The 15,979-nt window shown below is 50.9% G+C and overlaps 1 protein-coding gene across 3 annotated transcripts in view; it reads left to right on the forward strand.

Moving 5' to 3' along the window:
* Positions 1-15,979, forward strand: part of LOC122939885 (alpha-2-macroglobulin-like) — a 191,167-nt gene that overhangs the window by 79,146 nt on the left and 96,042 nt on the right. For all 3 annotated transcript variants that reach the window (XM_044296070.1, XM_044296071.1, XM_044296072.1), the window contains exon 12: positions 183-419. In XM_044296070.1, the coding sequence (XP_044152005.1) occupies positions 183-419 (237 nt within the window). The remainder of the gene's footprint in view (positions 1-182; positions 420-15,979) is intronic.

A 15,979-nucleotide genomic window follows, 5' to 3' on the forward strand; every position in this document is an offset into this window, starting at 1 on the left:
AATAATTATTTTTTTTAAATGTAAAGATAATATTTTTAAGAATCTGGTTTTAACTGGTAAAAATATAGATGATAAGCCAAGCCAGAGAAATATGATAAGGCAAACTTTGTTTCTTAAGGAAACTTAGAGCTGGATCTGGAGGAATGTCTAGAGATCTAACAGTTTTATTACTTTTCTTCCAGGCAACTGTAAACCAAACCGATAACACACCTCCTGATCAGTCTGACTCTAAAGTTCCCAGCAATGTGTTTGCACGCCTGGAATTATCACCTTTTAGTTCTGATATTAGCAGCTTTATTAAGATCCATCCTCCGGGTGCTATCCTCCCATGTGATGGGCAGCAAGAAGTGAAGGTGGATTATATCATCAAACCAAACGAACTACAGGAAGGAGTCAGCCATCTTCATTTACATTATCTGGTGAGTACCAAGGAAAGATGGGCATTTCAGTAATAAATGTTTGCATTATTTTGACCATACCAGCTGCATCAGGATTTAATGGAACAACCATATTAGCTAGAAAATATAACATGGGACATAACTTTTTGCATCCAAAGACTAAGGCCCTGATTTATTAAGACCGGCGTGATAGGACCTGCATTGCTGGAGGAAGCATTTAATGTTTGAGGTGGAGCAGGCCTCATCATTTATTAAATGCCTTTCCAGCAGTCCATGCGCCAGACTGAAATCTATGGCAGAACATATTCTGACATAAATAATGATGAATGCCAACAGCCCCGTCCACGCTCCAGCATCATCACACACCCTTTATGGAAACCTGGCGAAGGTGGTGTAAAACTGCCAGATGCAACTACAAAAGTTGCAATGGAATTTTAAAAGTTGCATAAGCTGGTTTTGCAACTTTATGAAGCCAGAAAAAATGGCGTGGGAGAATGATAAATTCCCCCCAAAATTTCAACCACAAATCAAAGGGAAAAAAAAGATCAAAGAAAAATAAGTTGCTAACTAATACCAAAAAAGCAAAAACAAACTTATACTTTTAGTACATACAGTAAATAGGGAGTGCATTAGAATACATACAAAGAACTGATTGGCTCAAGAGTCCCAAAGTTGAAATCCTCAAATGATCCGCAGCACTGCTTATAGTTTTAAAGCACCAAGTGTGTCTATTCACCAAAAAGCATCATAACCGATCGACGTTTCGACTCTAGTGAGTTTTTACAAGCCTCGAAAAAGACTCACTAGAGTCAAAACATCACTTTGTTATGATGCTTTTTGGCGAATAAACACACTTGGTGCTTTGAAACTATAAGGATCATTTATGGATTTGTGCATTAGAATACATACAGTACAGGTACAGAGCAGCACAGTACATATAGTACTAGTAGAGTGCAGTACAGTACATGTAGGGCAGGTAAAGGTAAGTACAATACATGTAGTACAGGTAGAGACATGTGGTGCAAATAGAGTGCAGTACATGTATTACAGGTACAGGGCAGTGCAGTACATGCAGTACAGTACAGTACCATGCATCTAGTATGGGCAGAGAGCAGTACAGTACATTAGTATGGTAGAAAGCAGTATACATGCAGTAGTAATGGTAGTTAGCTGTACACTATATACCTTGAAGTATGATGCAGTGGCCCAGAATCGGGTATTTGCAATTAGTTTTTGCTGAATGATATTAATTAATGAACTTGAATTCAATGTATTACCCAATATGGTTTTGTATGGATCTGCAAGGGGTTAACTACCCTGACTCAGGCCTTGTAGAAATCTTGGAGATAGACTTATCTCCACCCCAGGGGTGGACTGACCGGTCGGGCACTTCGGACATGGTCCGAGGGCCCGGCCGGGATGGGGGCCCGCCCCAGAATAACATAACACCGGGCCCCGCTCACTGTAATAGTAATATTCCTATGTGAACAACTTGAAATCCCCTGCGATCCTCTCCCTCTCTGTACTCACAAACTCAGTAGCACAGAGGCAGCAGCAGGCAGTGTAATAGGAGTCGGCAGTGGAAGCTAGCCCCGCCCCCTCCCCCCCCCCCCCCCTCCAACCAATCAGAGGCGGCCAGCAGTCCGGCACTGACTCACAGCACAGGGGAGTCCTGCAGGGACTCAGAGAATCGTCTGAGTTTATTAGTTAAAAGAATCGAATGAGTCAGAGACTCATTTGATTCTTTGAGTTAAAATAATCCTGTCACCGAGTCCCTGCCAGGCTTCCTGCTCTGCGGCTCCCTGTCTCCCGACAAGTCCATCCGGGGTGATGGTAAGTATTGCATGTAGCAGAGCTGTGTGTGTGTACAGGGTGCTTGCAGAAATGTAGCAGAGCTGTGTGTGTACAGGGTGCTTGCAGCAATGTAGCAGAGCTGTGTGTGTACAGGGTGCTTGCAGCAATGTAGCAGAGCTGTGTGTGTACAGGGTGCTTGCAGCAATGTAGCAGAGCTGTGTGTGTACAGGGTGCTTGCAGCAATGTAGCAGAGCTGTGTGTGTACAGGGTGCTTGCAGCAATGTAGCAGAGCTGTGTGTGTACAGGGTGCTTGCAGCAATGTAGCAGAGCAGGAAGCCTGGCATTGACTCGGTGACACGATTATTTTAACTCAAAGAATCAAATGAGTCTCTGACTCATTTGATTCTTTTAACTAATAAACTCTTAGACCATTATCTAAATCCCTGCAATAACTATACAGTGTAATTACATCAGTCTGCTCCACTGCAGCAGAGCTGTGTTTGCCAGGATCGAGTCCCTCCAGACCTTCGGTTCCCTTGAGAGCCGACTCAGCAAGTGAACCGAAGATCCGATTCATGAATCGGTTCTTTTGAATGAACTGATTCAAATGAATCGATTCATGAAAAAGATCCGAACTTCCCATCTCTAAAACTCAGTAGCAGGCCGGGCGGCAGCGCAACTCACTGACGTCACGCGCCTGCTCCTCCCACTTTATGAATGAAGTAGGAGGAGCAGGCGCATGACGTCAGTGAGCTGCGCTGCCGCCCGGCCTGCTACTGAGTTTGTGAGTACAGAGTGGGAGAGGATCGCAGAGGATTTCAAGTTGTTCACATAGGAATAATAGCAATGGAACGTGGCGCAGACATAGTGGAGTGCGTCTTGACTTAGGGGGAAGACCGCAGGCTAGGAAAGGGTTACTGGTAGGAAGTGTGTTGGGGGTGAGGTTCAGGTCAATGGGGAGGAGTAGCAAGTTCGCGGGCAGTATATAGGTTGGGGGTGGAGTTTGTGAGTCAGTTGCCAGTGTAAGCTAGAGTGTTTAGGGTCAAGATGTCCTCGCTGGAGGAGTTGTTGGAAGCGGTCCGGGCTGCGGTTCAGGTGCATGGAGCTGAGCGCTTGCAGCAGACCATCCAGGCTGCTTTGATCCCCCCTTCTACGGCGGCCTTGCCGGCGCGTCCACACAGGACCAGGAGGTCGGTTCCCCCAGAGCGCCTGAGTCCGGAGCCTACGCCTCGGGTACCCTGTCGCCTTAGAAGTCCCCCTATGGCCCCTCCGCTGCAGTCTGCGGTGCCTGTGCCCGGTCCGGCGCCCAGACGCAGCGGGAGGAGTGTGTCGGCGCGAAGCAGGTCAGCGGGAGGAGGGCGGGATGTTTCCGGCCCTGTCTCCCAGGCGGCGAGAGGAAGGGAGCGCAGACAGGCGGGTGTCTCCTCACAGGCGCGGCGCGGTGAGGAGCGAACCCTGGCGGCCTTACCGTCGGAGAGGAGGAGCAGCGCGGTCGGGCGGTCCGGCTGCCTGGGCCTTGCATCGGTCAGAGAGGAGAGGTCTCCTGCGCCGCGGCCGGCGGCTTCCGGTCGGCGGCATGCAATCGCTGGGAGCAGTGAGCAGGGAGGAGCTGAGTGGAGCGAGTGTGCGTCGCGCCCCCTGGCGGTGGGGCGGCGACATTGCGGCATCGCAGGGAATGTGGCTGGGGCTCAGTCTCTGGGCATCTTGTCGCTTGATGCGGCTCACAGCCCTCCTGCTGTGGGGCCCGAGATTATGATGGGGGACGGGAGAGACAATATGCGGCCTGGTGATGAGGCCTGTGCTGCAGTCCATTTAGCGGAAGACGGTCAGCTGCAGTTGCAGGGTGACAGGGAGATGTCACCATTGGAAGAAGGAGAAGTCGGCCCAAACGGAGAATTGGCGGCAGGCGCTTTGGACTTTCCTCTGGAGGACGACGCCGTGCCATGCAGGATGGACGCACTACTGAGGACACCTGGGAGGAGTTCTGCGGCTGCCGGAGAAGCTATCCGGGGACGGCCAGGTGAGAGATCGACGGGTCAGCACATTGTTGGGGGTGGTGGGGTTGCTGCTTCTCATAATGCGGGGGGTTCTGATGTTTTGGTGCGGGATGTGTTGTCAGGCATGATGTCATTGTTGTCACGGCTGGGTACGGGGTCTGCTGTGTCCCCGGTGCCAGTCTGGGCTCCGGCGCAGGCGGTGTCGTTGGAACAGGGGCCGGTGCGGGGTTTAATGGGGGCAGTTGAAGACGGTGTGGCGGCTGGTACCCAGGGATCTGGGGCGGTTGCGGGTGTTAGGGGAGACATGGGTGATGGCGTTCGGTTGGCGGATGCAGCAAAAGGGGAGATTTATGTATGTTTTGAGGGGCCGCTGGGGGCTCACTTGAAGCAGGAGATGAAGGAGAAGCTATGGAAGGATGAATACGTGGACATTTTTTCGTTGCTTCCATTGGAAAAATTTAATTTAGATAGGGGAAAGCCGGACGAGAGTAAGAAGGAGGAGGAAGAGAGGAGGCGGTACAGGCTTATCCCGCGTACCTTTCAAAATTGGCTACAAGCCTTTGCAATTCTGGCTAGCGTAGTTGGGGAAAAGGCGCCTGAGCACTGCTCCGCGCTCTTTTGCTATATGGATGCTATTGGTGAGGCGCATCGGACGTATGGGGGTGTTGCGTGGCTTAGGTATGACGAGCAGTTCCGGCAGCGGAAGGCGGTCAGGCCTAGCATTCGTTGGGACCATAAAGACATTGGTCTGTGGATGCGGTTGATGGCGGCACCTAGGATGGGCCCTCAGCCCTTTCGTGGAGCGGCCGGGGGCACCTCGGCCTCGGAGTCGCATGGGGGTAGAAGGGGTTGTTGCTGGCAATACAACGAAGGGCATTGCAGGTTCTTGTCTGATTGCCGGTACAAGCATGAGTGCTCCGGTTGCGGCGGCTCCCATAGTTTGTCGCGATGTTTCAAGCGCGGCAAGGGTAAGGGACCCGAGGTTGTGCAGAAGAGGGGTGACGCCGGTGAGGGTGGAAGAGATGGAGCCCTATTTAAAGAAGTACCCAGATAAGGAGGTAGCGCAGCTGTTGTTGGCAGGGTTTACAAAGGGTTTTGTTATTCCGTACGGATTGGTAGGGCCGAAACGGGCACTCCGGAATTTGTCATCTGCGCTGCGCCATCCGGCAGTTGTGAGAAATAAGATTGATGGGGAGGTCTCTGCCGGAAGGGTGGTGGGTCCTTTTTCTGTGTGTCTGTTGCCGGACTTGTGGGTTTCCCCTTTGGGCTTAGTCCCTAAGAAGGAGCCTAATAAGTTTCGGCTTATCCATCACTTGTCCTATCCGTTAGGGGGATCGGTGAATGATGGTATAGCGGAGGAGTTGTGTTCTGTTTCGTACACGTCTTTTGATGAGGCGGTACGGTGGGTCCAGGCGTTTTGGGCAAGGCGCCCTGCTTGCGAAAACGGACATTGAGGCCGCTTTTCGTTTGTTGCCTATTCATCCCGATAGCGTGCATTTGCTTGGTTTTCAGTGGGATGGCAGTTATTACGTTGATTGTTGTTTGCCAATGGGTTGTGCGATTTCGTGTTCATTGTTTGAATCGTTTAGTTATTTTCTGGAATGGGTGGTAAAACAGGAGGCGGGATGGAGTTCGGTTTTGCACTACCTGGATGATTTTTTGTTTTTGGGTCCGGCTGGGTCCAGAGTGTGTGCTGTGTTGTTGCATACAATGGAAAGAGTGGCGGCGCGCTTCGGTATCCCGCTGGCGGCGGATAAGACAGAAGGCCCTTCCACGGTTATAAAGTTTTTGGGTATCGAGATTGATAGTGTGGCTATGGAATGTCGTTTGCCTGATAACAAGGTGTCGGATCTGTTGGACGAGGTTGTGTTCTTGCGGAAGGCGAAGAAGGTTCAGCTTAAGCGGGTTCAATCGGTTTTGGGTAAATTGAACTTCGCGTGTCGCATCCTGCCGATGGGGCGGGTTTTTTGTCGTCGTTTGGCGCTTGCGACTGCGGGGGTTACTGCCCCGTTTTACTACTTGCGTTTACCAGCAGCAGTGAGGGATGATTTGGCGGTATGGGAGACGTTTCTGTCGGAATACAATGGGCGGTCTATGTGGATGGAGGCAGTGATTAGTAATGTGGATTTGGAATTGTTCTCGGATGCATCAGGTTCGTGTGGATATGGTGTTTTCTGTAGGGGACAATGGAGTGCGGGGGCGTGGCCGGTTGAATGGAGACAGGCGGGTTTTCTTACTAACTTGGCGTTGTTGGAGCTTTTTCCTATTGTTTTGGCTACTGAGTTGTGGGGGGACTGGCTCAGGAACCGGCGTGTTCGTTTCTACTGTGACAATATGGGTGTGGTGCAGGCGATCAATAGCCAAACGGCGAACTCGCCTCCGGTATTGAATTTACTGAGGCATCTTGTATTGCGGGGTTTGCAGTTGAATGCATGTTTTGTTGCGGTTCATGTTCCTGGAGTGGATAACTCACTCGCCGATTCCCTTTCTCGTTTTCAGTGGGATCGTTTCAGCAGTTTGGCGCCGGGTGCCGAGTTACAGGAGTTGCCTTGCCCCCAGTGGCTCTGGAGCGTGGCCTTGGGGTATCGGCAGGCTTGATTGGGCAGTCTCTTAGTAGAGGTACGTGGTCGGCCTATTCATCAGTGTGGGCGTTGCGGGAGGAGTTGATCGAGCAGGTAGGTGGTTGTAGTTCATTGGAGGATTTTCAGTCGTTGTTGGTTTTTTGGGTGGGTCAGTCTTATGCTGCGGGTTTGTCGTTCTCGGTTGCATCTAAGAGGGTGGCGGCTGTTGCCTTCTGGTTGCGCTTGCGTAGACTGGTTGACGTGTCTAAATGTTTTGTGGTGCGGCAAGCTTTAAAGGGTTACCGTCGTAGTGCGTTACGGAAGGATAGTCGTAGGCCGGTTTCGTTTGGTGTGTTGCAGATGCTATGGAGGGTGGCTGAGTACGTTTGTGTGTCGGCATATGAAGTGTGTTTGTTTAGGGCGGCTTTTGCGTTGGCTTTTTTCGGGGCTTTTCGTATATCGGAATTGGTTGCAGCTAGTCGCCTGGGTGGTGGTGGTTCGTTGTGGGAGGATGTTTGGATTGTAGACGGTGCTTTGAGATGTATGCTCCGTAAGTCTAAGACTGATCAGGAAGGTAGGGGTCTGGTTTTGTGGCTTAGGCCGCTATTGGGGTCAGTTTTTTGTCCCGTGCATTGTGTGAAGGAGTTTTTGGGGCTGCGTCCTGGCGGTTCGGGTGCGTTGCTGGTTCATAGGGGTGGTTTGCGGCTGTCGCGTTTCCAATTTGTGGCTGTCTTCAGAAAATGTTTGTCTGCCGCGGGTCTTCCGGCAAAGGATTTTGCATCTCATTCATTTAGGATTGGCGCCGCGACTGAGGCTTCTAGGTGGGGCTTGGGGGAGGAGGTTATAAAACGGATCGGGCGCTGGGAGTCCGGTTGTTTTCGGTCATATGTCAGGCCTCATCTGTTATAGTGTTGCAGGGAGGATTTAGTCTGTGGCTGTTCTTTATTGAATTGGAGTTTGCAGGGCTATTTTGACTGTTTGTTTTTTGCAGGGGCGGCGCCTTGCTTGGCATGGATTTTCGGGCATTCGTATGTCTACTGGGGGGCCTTACGAGCTGATGTGCGGCGGAACGGTCGTCAGTTGGGTTTTCCGATGGAGGATTTGCTGGTCAGGTGGATTGGTTTGAGGGGGCTTCTCTGGGGGCGCGTTTTGCCCGAGATCCATACCAACGTACTGTTAGATCGTCCGCCTGATATCTTAGTTCTTCATGCGGGGGGTAATGATTTGGGGGTTCGGCGGTCCCGTGATGTGATACGGGATATTAAGTTGGACGTTTTGCGTTTGATGTCGGATTTTCCGGATATGCTGGTGGTGTGGTCAGAGATGGTTGCGAAGAGCAGTTGGCGGTTTGCCAGGTCGGTGGAGCGGCTCAATAAAGCGCGGGCCAAGTTGAACAAGGAGGTGGGACGTTTTGTTCGCAGACAGGGTGGTCTGGTGGTTCGACATCGGGAATTGGAGGCTGCATCGCCTCAATTCTTGAGATCCGATGGTGTGCATCTTAATGATGTGGGGATTGATATGTGGGCGTTAGGCATTCAGGAGGGTCTGGAAACGGCCCTGAGGGTGTGGCGGGACGCCCACAGGTGAGGTGTCATCGGTGGTCGTCTGGTGGCTGATTGATATGGGATCCTGGGGGAGCAATACAATGGTTTAAGAGATGCAGGACATGTTGGAGCCTGTATCTCATGTGGATGGTGATTGCCGAGGATGGGGCTCCTGTTTGGGCTTAAAGGCCTACAGGAGGAGATACATGGATACTTCAAGGATTTGGTGCCCTTGGGTCGGTGAGTGCGGCCAAGGGTAACCTTGAAGTATAAGGAGAGATGTTTAAGGAAGATACCGCTTGTTTGGGTTGCCCTCCAGGATCCTTGTTACGGTACAGTGGCTCATAAGGTTGAAGTATGTGTTAAAATGCTTGTTAGTATTATTGTTATTATTATTATTGTGTGTGTGTATAATAAAGTTGGCCGTAATGGTCATTTTACCAAACCAAGAAGGTTTCAGTGTGGTTATTGGATAGGAGGGGGTTTGGTAAGGCTAGCCAGAGGATAATTCTTCCATCCTAGTAAGTCATAATAGCAATGGAACGTGGCGCAGACATAGTGGAGTGCGTCTTGACTTAGGGGGAAGACCGCAGGCTAGGAAAGGGTTACTGGTAGGAAGTGTGTTGGGGTGAGGTTCAGGTCAATGGGGAGGAGTAGCAAGTTCGCGGGCAGTATATAGGTTGGGGGTGGAGTTTGTGAGTTAGTTGCCAGTGTAAGCTAGAGTGTTTCCCGCCCTCCCGCCCTTGTTTGGGAAAAGGGGGGTATAAGTGACAAAGGTGGAATGGTGGCTGATTGATATGGGATCCTGGGGGAGCAATACAATGGTTTAAGAGATGCAGGACATGTTGGAGCCTGTATCTCATGTGGATGGTGATTGCCGAGGATGGGGCTCCTGTTTGGGCTTAAAGGCCTACAGGAGGAGATACATGGATACTTGGATACTTCAGTGAGTGCGGCCAAGGGTAACCTTGAAGTATAAGGAGAGATGTTTAAGGAAGATACCGCTTGTTTGGGTTGCCCTCCAGGATCCTTGTTACGGTACAGTGGCTCATAAGGTTGAAGTATGTGTTAAAATGCTTGTTAGTATTATTGTTATTATTATTATTGTGTGTGTATAATAAAGTTGGCCGTAATGGTCATTTTACCAAACCAAGAAGGTTTCAGTGTGGTTATTGGATAGGAGGGGGTTTGGTAAGGCTAGCCGGAGGATAATTCTTCCATCCTAGTAAGTCATATTAGTATTACAGTGAGCGGGGTTCGGTGTAATAGAATACAGTGAGTGCACCGGGCCCCGCTGCCATTACAACACCAGATGCCGGTGTTCCGTTTACTTGACAGTATTATGTCTATATCGTGGGAGATAGTTTTACATTACGTCTAGCTTGAAGTGCTGACTAATATAAAATGTTAAATCTTTATTTCATTTCCTTAAAACTATTTTCCACGATATAGACATAATACTGTCAATTAAACGTCACAGAGGTGCTGAAGAGGTCTAGATATTTGCATTTTGTTAACCTTTATTTTTGTTTGCATTTTGTTAACCTCTACTGCGCCTGCGCCAAGTCGTCTTTTTCGCGCATGCGCAGTGTATTGGGAATCATTCACTCACAGGGACACTGTTATGGGGGGATCTGTGGATGACACATATATAGCATAAGGTGCTATATATGTGTCACCCACAGATCCCCCCCCCCCCCACAAAAGTGTCATCCACAGAGCCCCCATAACAGTGTGCCATCCACAGAGCCCCCATAACAGTGTGTCATCCACAGAGCCCCCATAACAGTGTGTCATCCACAGATCCCCCCATAACAGTGTCATCCACAGAGCCCCCATAACAGTGTCATCCACAGATCCCCCCACAACAGTGCCATCCACAGAGCCCCCATAACACCTTTTGGTTCAAAATATTTTTTTTATTTGGCTATTCCCCACCCCTCTTGTAATTGTTCCGCTACTTGTCGGCTGCGCGGGAATGAGTTGAGTCACTTCGGTGGGCAATCCCGTTCTGCAGCGCGTGATCCTGCAAGACCTGCCGCTGTAGGTCACGGGTCTCGCGGGATCACACGCCACAGGATAGGATTGCGCACCGAAGTGACTGAAATCATGCCCATGTAGCCCGCAAGTAGCGGATCAGTGGAACAAGTACAAGGTGGGTGGGGGGATGATCTGTGGGGTTGCCCAGATGGCTAGGCCCTTCACAGTAGTTATTAACCCCTTTCAGCAGTCCCTCATTCACTGAAGGGGAGACTGCTGAAAGGAATTAATAACTACTGTAAAGGGCCCCCCCCCCTTTCACAGTCGTTATGCCCAGATAGGTGCCCCCTTCACAGTAGTTATGCCCAGATATGTGCCCTCTTCACAGTAGTTATGCCCAGATAGGTGCCCCCTTCACAGTAGTTATGCCCAGATATGTGCCCCCTTCACAGTAGTTATGCCCACACTGCTTCTAACAGAGGCTCACTAATGGACGCTGAGATTAGATCACCCCATACGAGAGCATTGAATCAATGCTTTCCTATGGGGAAAAATTTGACCCTGGAGGTCATCATGCAGGGTGTGAGGACGTCCAGCATCAGATACCGGACCAAAGGTCTGTTTTAATCCAGGAAGCCCTCAGGTGGCTGCCGGCCACTAGACGCTGACTTATTGCTGGAACGTAAACAATGCAGTTTCTCTATAGCATTGCAGATCGATTTGCAAAAGGGACACTGTACCCAGACCACTGCAATGAGCTGTAGTGGTCTGGGTGCCTTTTGTGTCACTTTAACTTTGAAATCTTATTAAAGATTGTGTAGGGTGTGGCTGGAGGCGGGACAAGGGTGGGGCTTGCAGCAGAACATGGGTGGGGCCTGTAAGGGGGCCCTTGATTTATTTTGCCCGGGGGCCCTGAGGGTTCTTAGTCCACCCCTGCTCCACCCCCAGTAGTGTGTTAACTGAGGAAGTGGTAGAAGCTACATGTGCTCACTCCTCAGAGGACTAGGCCTACGTCCCACAAAATCACTGATATGTGTACATCAAGAAAGCCATCCCTACTTTACAGTACACCAGAGAGAGAAAGAAAGAACCTAGAAGGTCCTGATTCTGCATGGCTGAGCATTGGAGTCAGTGTATAAGGTATTTGCTTTTTAAGGCTGATGGAGACTTTACTGCGAGAGGGACAATACTAATACACTTTTCACAGTTGGACACAGCCTGGTCCTCATCCTAAGGGTCTATTCACACGTCCGCAATTTCATTCCGCATTTTGCGGAACGGAATCTCGGACACATTAATTTCTGCTGTGCTGCCCGGACATGGAATTGCGGACCCGCACTTCCGGGTCCGCAATTCCGTTCCCGCCCGAAAAAAATAGAACATGTCCTATTCTTGTCCGGACAAGAACAGGCATATTCGGACAAGAATAGGAAATTGCAGACAAGAATAGGCATATTCTATTAGTGCCGGCAATGTGCAGTCCGAAAATGCGGAACACACATTGCTGCTGTCCGTGTTTTGTGGATCCGCAAAACACGTTGCGGACGTGTGAATGGACCCTAATCCTGTGCCCCTCAGCTGGCAAATATAGACACATTTGCATCGCAAGAACTTTATTGCCAGCTTTAGTTTCTGCAGAAAGAGATTTTGGAAACATAGAAAGGAGGAGTACTACAACCCCCATCCTTGCTTAAATCCAAACAATGCTATCTGGGAAGATTTGCACTTTGAATTGTTTGGAACAGTGTTTAATACTACTGGATGTACTACAACTCCCATTCTGCACTTTAGTAAAGAGAGACTTGTCTATGTTCTACAACTTGCCTGGTCACTGACTCCAGTACCATCTACCAACCACTGAACCTACATCTCCTGCCTTGCATCCACAACACTAAGCAGCTCCACTGAGTTCTTTGGGACATCTTGAGGGCAAAGCAGTTCAACAGAACTGCAGAGCTCACACAGCTGCTAAACCCTGATGCTTCTAATAAAAATGGTATTTGCAGCATCCAAAGCATGTATGCACCAGGTAAGAGACGTGACCATCAACCTGGCTCAATATCCAGGAAATAGCAAGCACAAAAATATCAAAGGAGGTAAGACAGTGAGATGGGGCGATACCTCTAAACGGAACCAGTCATATTGAAAATGCTATCTAATCTACCACAGTCATTTTATAGAACAGGAGGAGCTGCGCAGTTTGAAATATAATTGTAATTATAACCTGTAATTTAATGCTTGAAATCCCTTCTCTTTCTATGCTTAGGACTGGAGTCCAGTGTGCAGTCTTTGCAGTGATTGACAGGCTTCCCTGTATGAATGTGCATCCAGAAATACAGTAGCTGTCAATCACTTACTACGACCACTCACTGGATGCCTAAAAATAGAAAGAACAGATTAGTAATAGACGAACATCCGCCAGGACGGTTTGCAAACGCATCAAATGTTCGCGAACTGCTCGTTCGTGGCGGGCCCCTCTGACTTTAATAGCAGGCGAACCTATTTGCAGCCACCAAATACTTACTAGAAGTGCACAAATAGTCCCACAACATGGACAGTGACATACCAGAGGGGGATCAATGACCAAAATTCCCACAAAAAATATGTATTTTAATCAGGGGCCATTTTTGTGCGTCTTAAAGGGAAACTCTCAAAAATGTGCCCTGCTGGAGCCTAGAAATATTTTAGGCCTTCACCTGACAGAAAAGAACATGTGGCTGAAGGCAGGGCCGGCTCCGGGTTCATGTGGGCCCTTGGGCGATAAATCCCAGTGGGCCCCCTTCAGGCATTTTTTACATTTACATGTCCCTCTATTGTTCCCACATGGTATAATGACCACCAGTGGCCCCTATGCAGTATAATGACCACTAGTGGCCCTTCGCACAGTACAATGACCCCCCTATGCCCCCAAACACAGTATAATGACCCCCAGTGTCCCCACACACAGTATAATGACCCCACAGTGGCCCTCTATTCAGAATAATGATCCCCAGTGGCCCCCACACTGGGGGTTATACTGTATGGAGGGGGCACTGGGGGTCATTATACTGTATAGTGGTCACTGGGGGTCATTATATTGAATGGGGGCTCTGGTGGTCATCCTACTAAATGGAGGGTCATTGGATATCATTATACTAAATGGGGGGCACTGGGGGTTATTATACTGTGTAAGAGGCCCTCACAGTGTAATGTCCCCCCCAGTGGCCCCCTCACATACCTATCATTGCTGGAGCGCAGGGGAGCCGGCGGTCCTGTCATTCACTAACCGCAGCTCCCTGCGCTCCTTCTCTCCTCAGGCCCACTGCAGCAGTGAGACACACGTCATGAAGTCACTGCTGGGCCGGGCCTGGAGGAGAGAAGGAGCTGTGCAGTGATGTAGCTAGAACCAGGGCCGGCCTTTGGGGTGTGCGGGCTGTGCGGCCGCACAGGGCGCCAAAGCAACAGGGGCGCCGGGCGGCCGACAGCCCGCAGTGACGCGAATCTTTATTCTGCAGGGGGCAGGGCCTGCGGGCGGGCGGCGGACTTACAACACAGTCACACAGGGCGCCGGGCGGCAGCCCGCAGTGACGCAAATCTTTATTCTTCAGGGGGCAGGGCCTGTGGGCGGGCGGCGGACTTACAACACAGACAGTCACACTCACAGTATGACACACACTGCGCTCCGGTCCGGACTGAAGGAGTGAGGAGGGGGCGGGGCTCGCGGCCGCTCTGAGCTCCGCTCTGCTGCCTGGCTGGCCTACCTGTCTCTTTAAGAGAGCAGACCAGTGGCTGCTGGAGCGTAGCCACTGAGCTCCGCCCTCAGAGAGGAGACAGAGCGCGCCCAGCCAGCAGAGTCAGCAAGGCCCACGCGGCAGCACTAGTCAACAGCTAGAGAACAAGTAGGTATTTTTTATTTAGAGAAATGATTATGAATATGATTTATGTAAATGTACCAACAGTGCCATGGGGGATGGGGGGACGGGACAGAGATGTGCTGATGCTGCCCAAGTGGAGGGGACAGGGAGAAGTGTGCCAATGCCATGGTGACTGGGGGGGGGGCAGAGTCTCTGTTGTCCCCCCCCCCCCCCCAGTCACCATGGCATTGGCACATTTCTCCTCCAGATGGGCAGCATCAGCACATCTCTGCCCCCCCCACCCCCGCTCCCCCAGTCACCATGGCATTGGCACATTTCCCCCTGTCCCCTCCAGATGGGCAGCATCAGCACATCTCTGTCCCCCCCCACCCCCGCCCCCGCGTCACCATGGCATTGGCACATTTCTCCTCCAGATAAGCAGCATCAGCACATCTCTGTCCCACCCCTGCCCCCGCATCACCATGGCATTGGCACATTTCTCCTCCAGATGGGCAGCATCAGCACATCTCTGTCCCACCCCTGCCCCCGCATCACCATGGCATTTCTCCCTGTCCCCTCCAGATGGGCAGCATCAGCACATCTCTGTCCCACCCCCGCCCCCGCGTCACCATGGCATTGGCACATTTCTCCTCCAGATGGGCAGCATCAGCACATCTGCCCCCCCCCCCACCCCCGCGTCACCATGGCATTGGCACATTTCTCCCTGTCCCCTCCAGATGGGCAGCATCAGCACATGATGTGCTGATGATGCTGCCCATCTGGAGGGGACAGGGAGAAATGTGCCAGTGCCATGGTGACGCATCTGGAGGGGACAGGGAGAAATGTGCCAATGCCATGGTGACGCGGGGGTGGGGGGGGGGACAGAGATGTGCTGATGCTGCCCATCTGGAGGGGACAGGGAGAAATGTGCCAATGCCATGGTGACTGGGCAGGGGGATGTGCTGCTGCTAGCCCACTGGCCCATCTGGAGTGGGAAAAGTGTGCAATGGGTGAGGGGGGGGGCTCAGAGAGGGCCAGGGGGGGCTCATAGAGGACAGGGGGACATCAACCCCCCCCCCCCCCCCCGGGGATTTTGGGGGCCATTAAGGGTTGGACTTTAACTGCTTTCTGCTGATGTTGAGTGTGCACATAGCCACCAATCATATTCCTCTCCCCCAGCACATCAGTTACCTTTAGGAGGGGGGGGATATGATTGGTGGCTATGTGCACAATCCGCATCATCCAACCACTAATGCCCCCCAAAATACCCGGTGTGGGGGGGGGTATGACAGGCAGGAGGAGCAATGTGTATGCGGGCCCTTGCCCTGCACTCGCTCAGCTGTGCTTGCATACATATCGTGCCCTGTGTCCACTGTTGTTTTATTTAAAATGAATGATTATATTGTGCTTACATGTTTAATACCTTTTAAATAAAAATTGTATTTTTATCATAGCTTGTAATCTGTTTTTTGGGGACTTAACGGAATGGAAGGTTTTAAATTGAGCAGATATTGGAGAAATGGGTGTGACCACTGAAAGGGTGTGGTTACTGGGGTGTGTGGTTACTGAGGGGCGTGGTTACTGAGGGGCGTGGTCACTATGGGGCGCTGTAAAGCTTTCTCGCACAGGGCGCCTAAAGGCCTAAGGCCGGCCCTGGCTAGAACTGACTGAGCCCCACGGAAAAATTTAGTACGCCCCCCCCCCGCCACCCAGTGGGTTCACATCACGTTTTTCCTATCGGTTCCATGTATAAAAATGTACAGCACGCCACGTTTTTGTATCCTGCAGAGTCCAGTAAAGAAATGCATACGTTAACATATATATTTTTTGCTATGGAACTGTATGGTGAACGGACGCCACTGTACGGCATCA

Source organism: Bufo gargarizans, chromosome 6 (genome assembly GCF_014858855.1).
Source record: "Bufo gargarizans isolate SCDJY-AF-19 chromosome 6, ASM1485885v1, whole genome shotgun sequence".
Taxonomy (NCBI): Eukaryota; Metazoa; Chordata; class Amphibia; order Anura; family Bufonidae; genus Bufo; species Bufo gargarizans.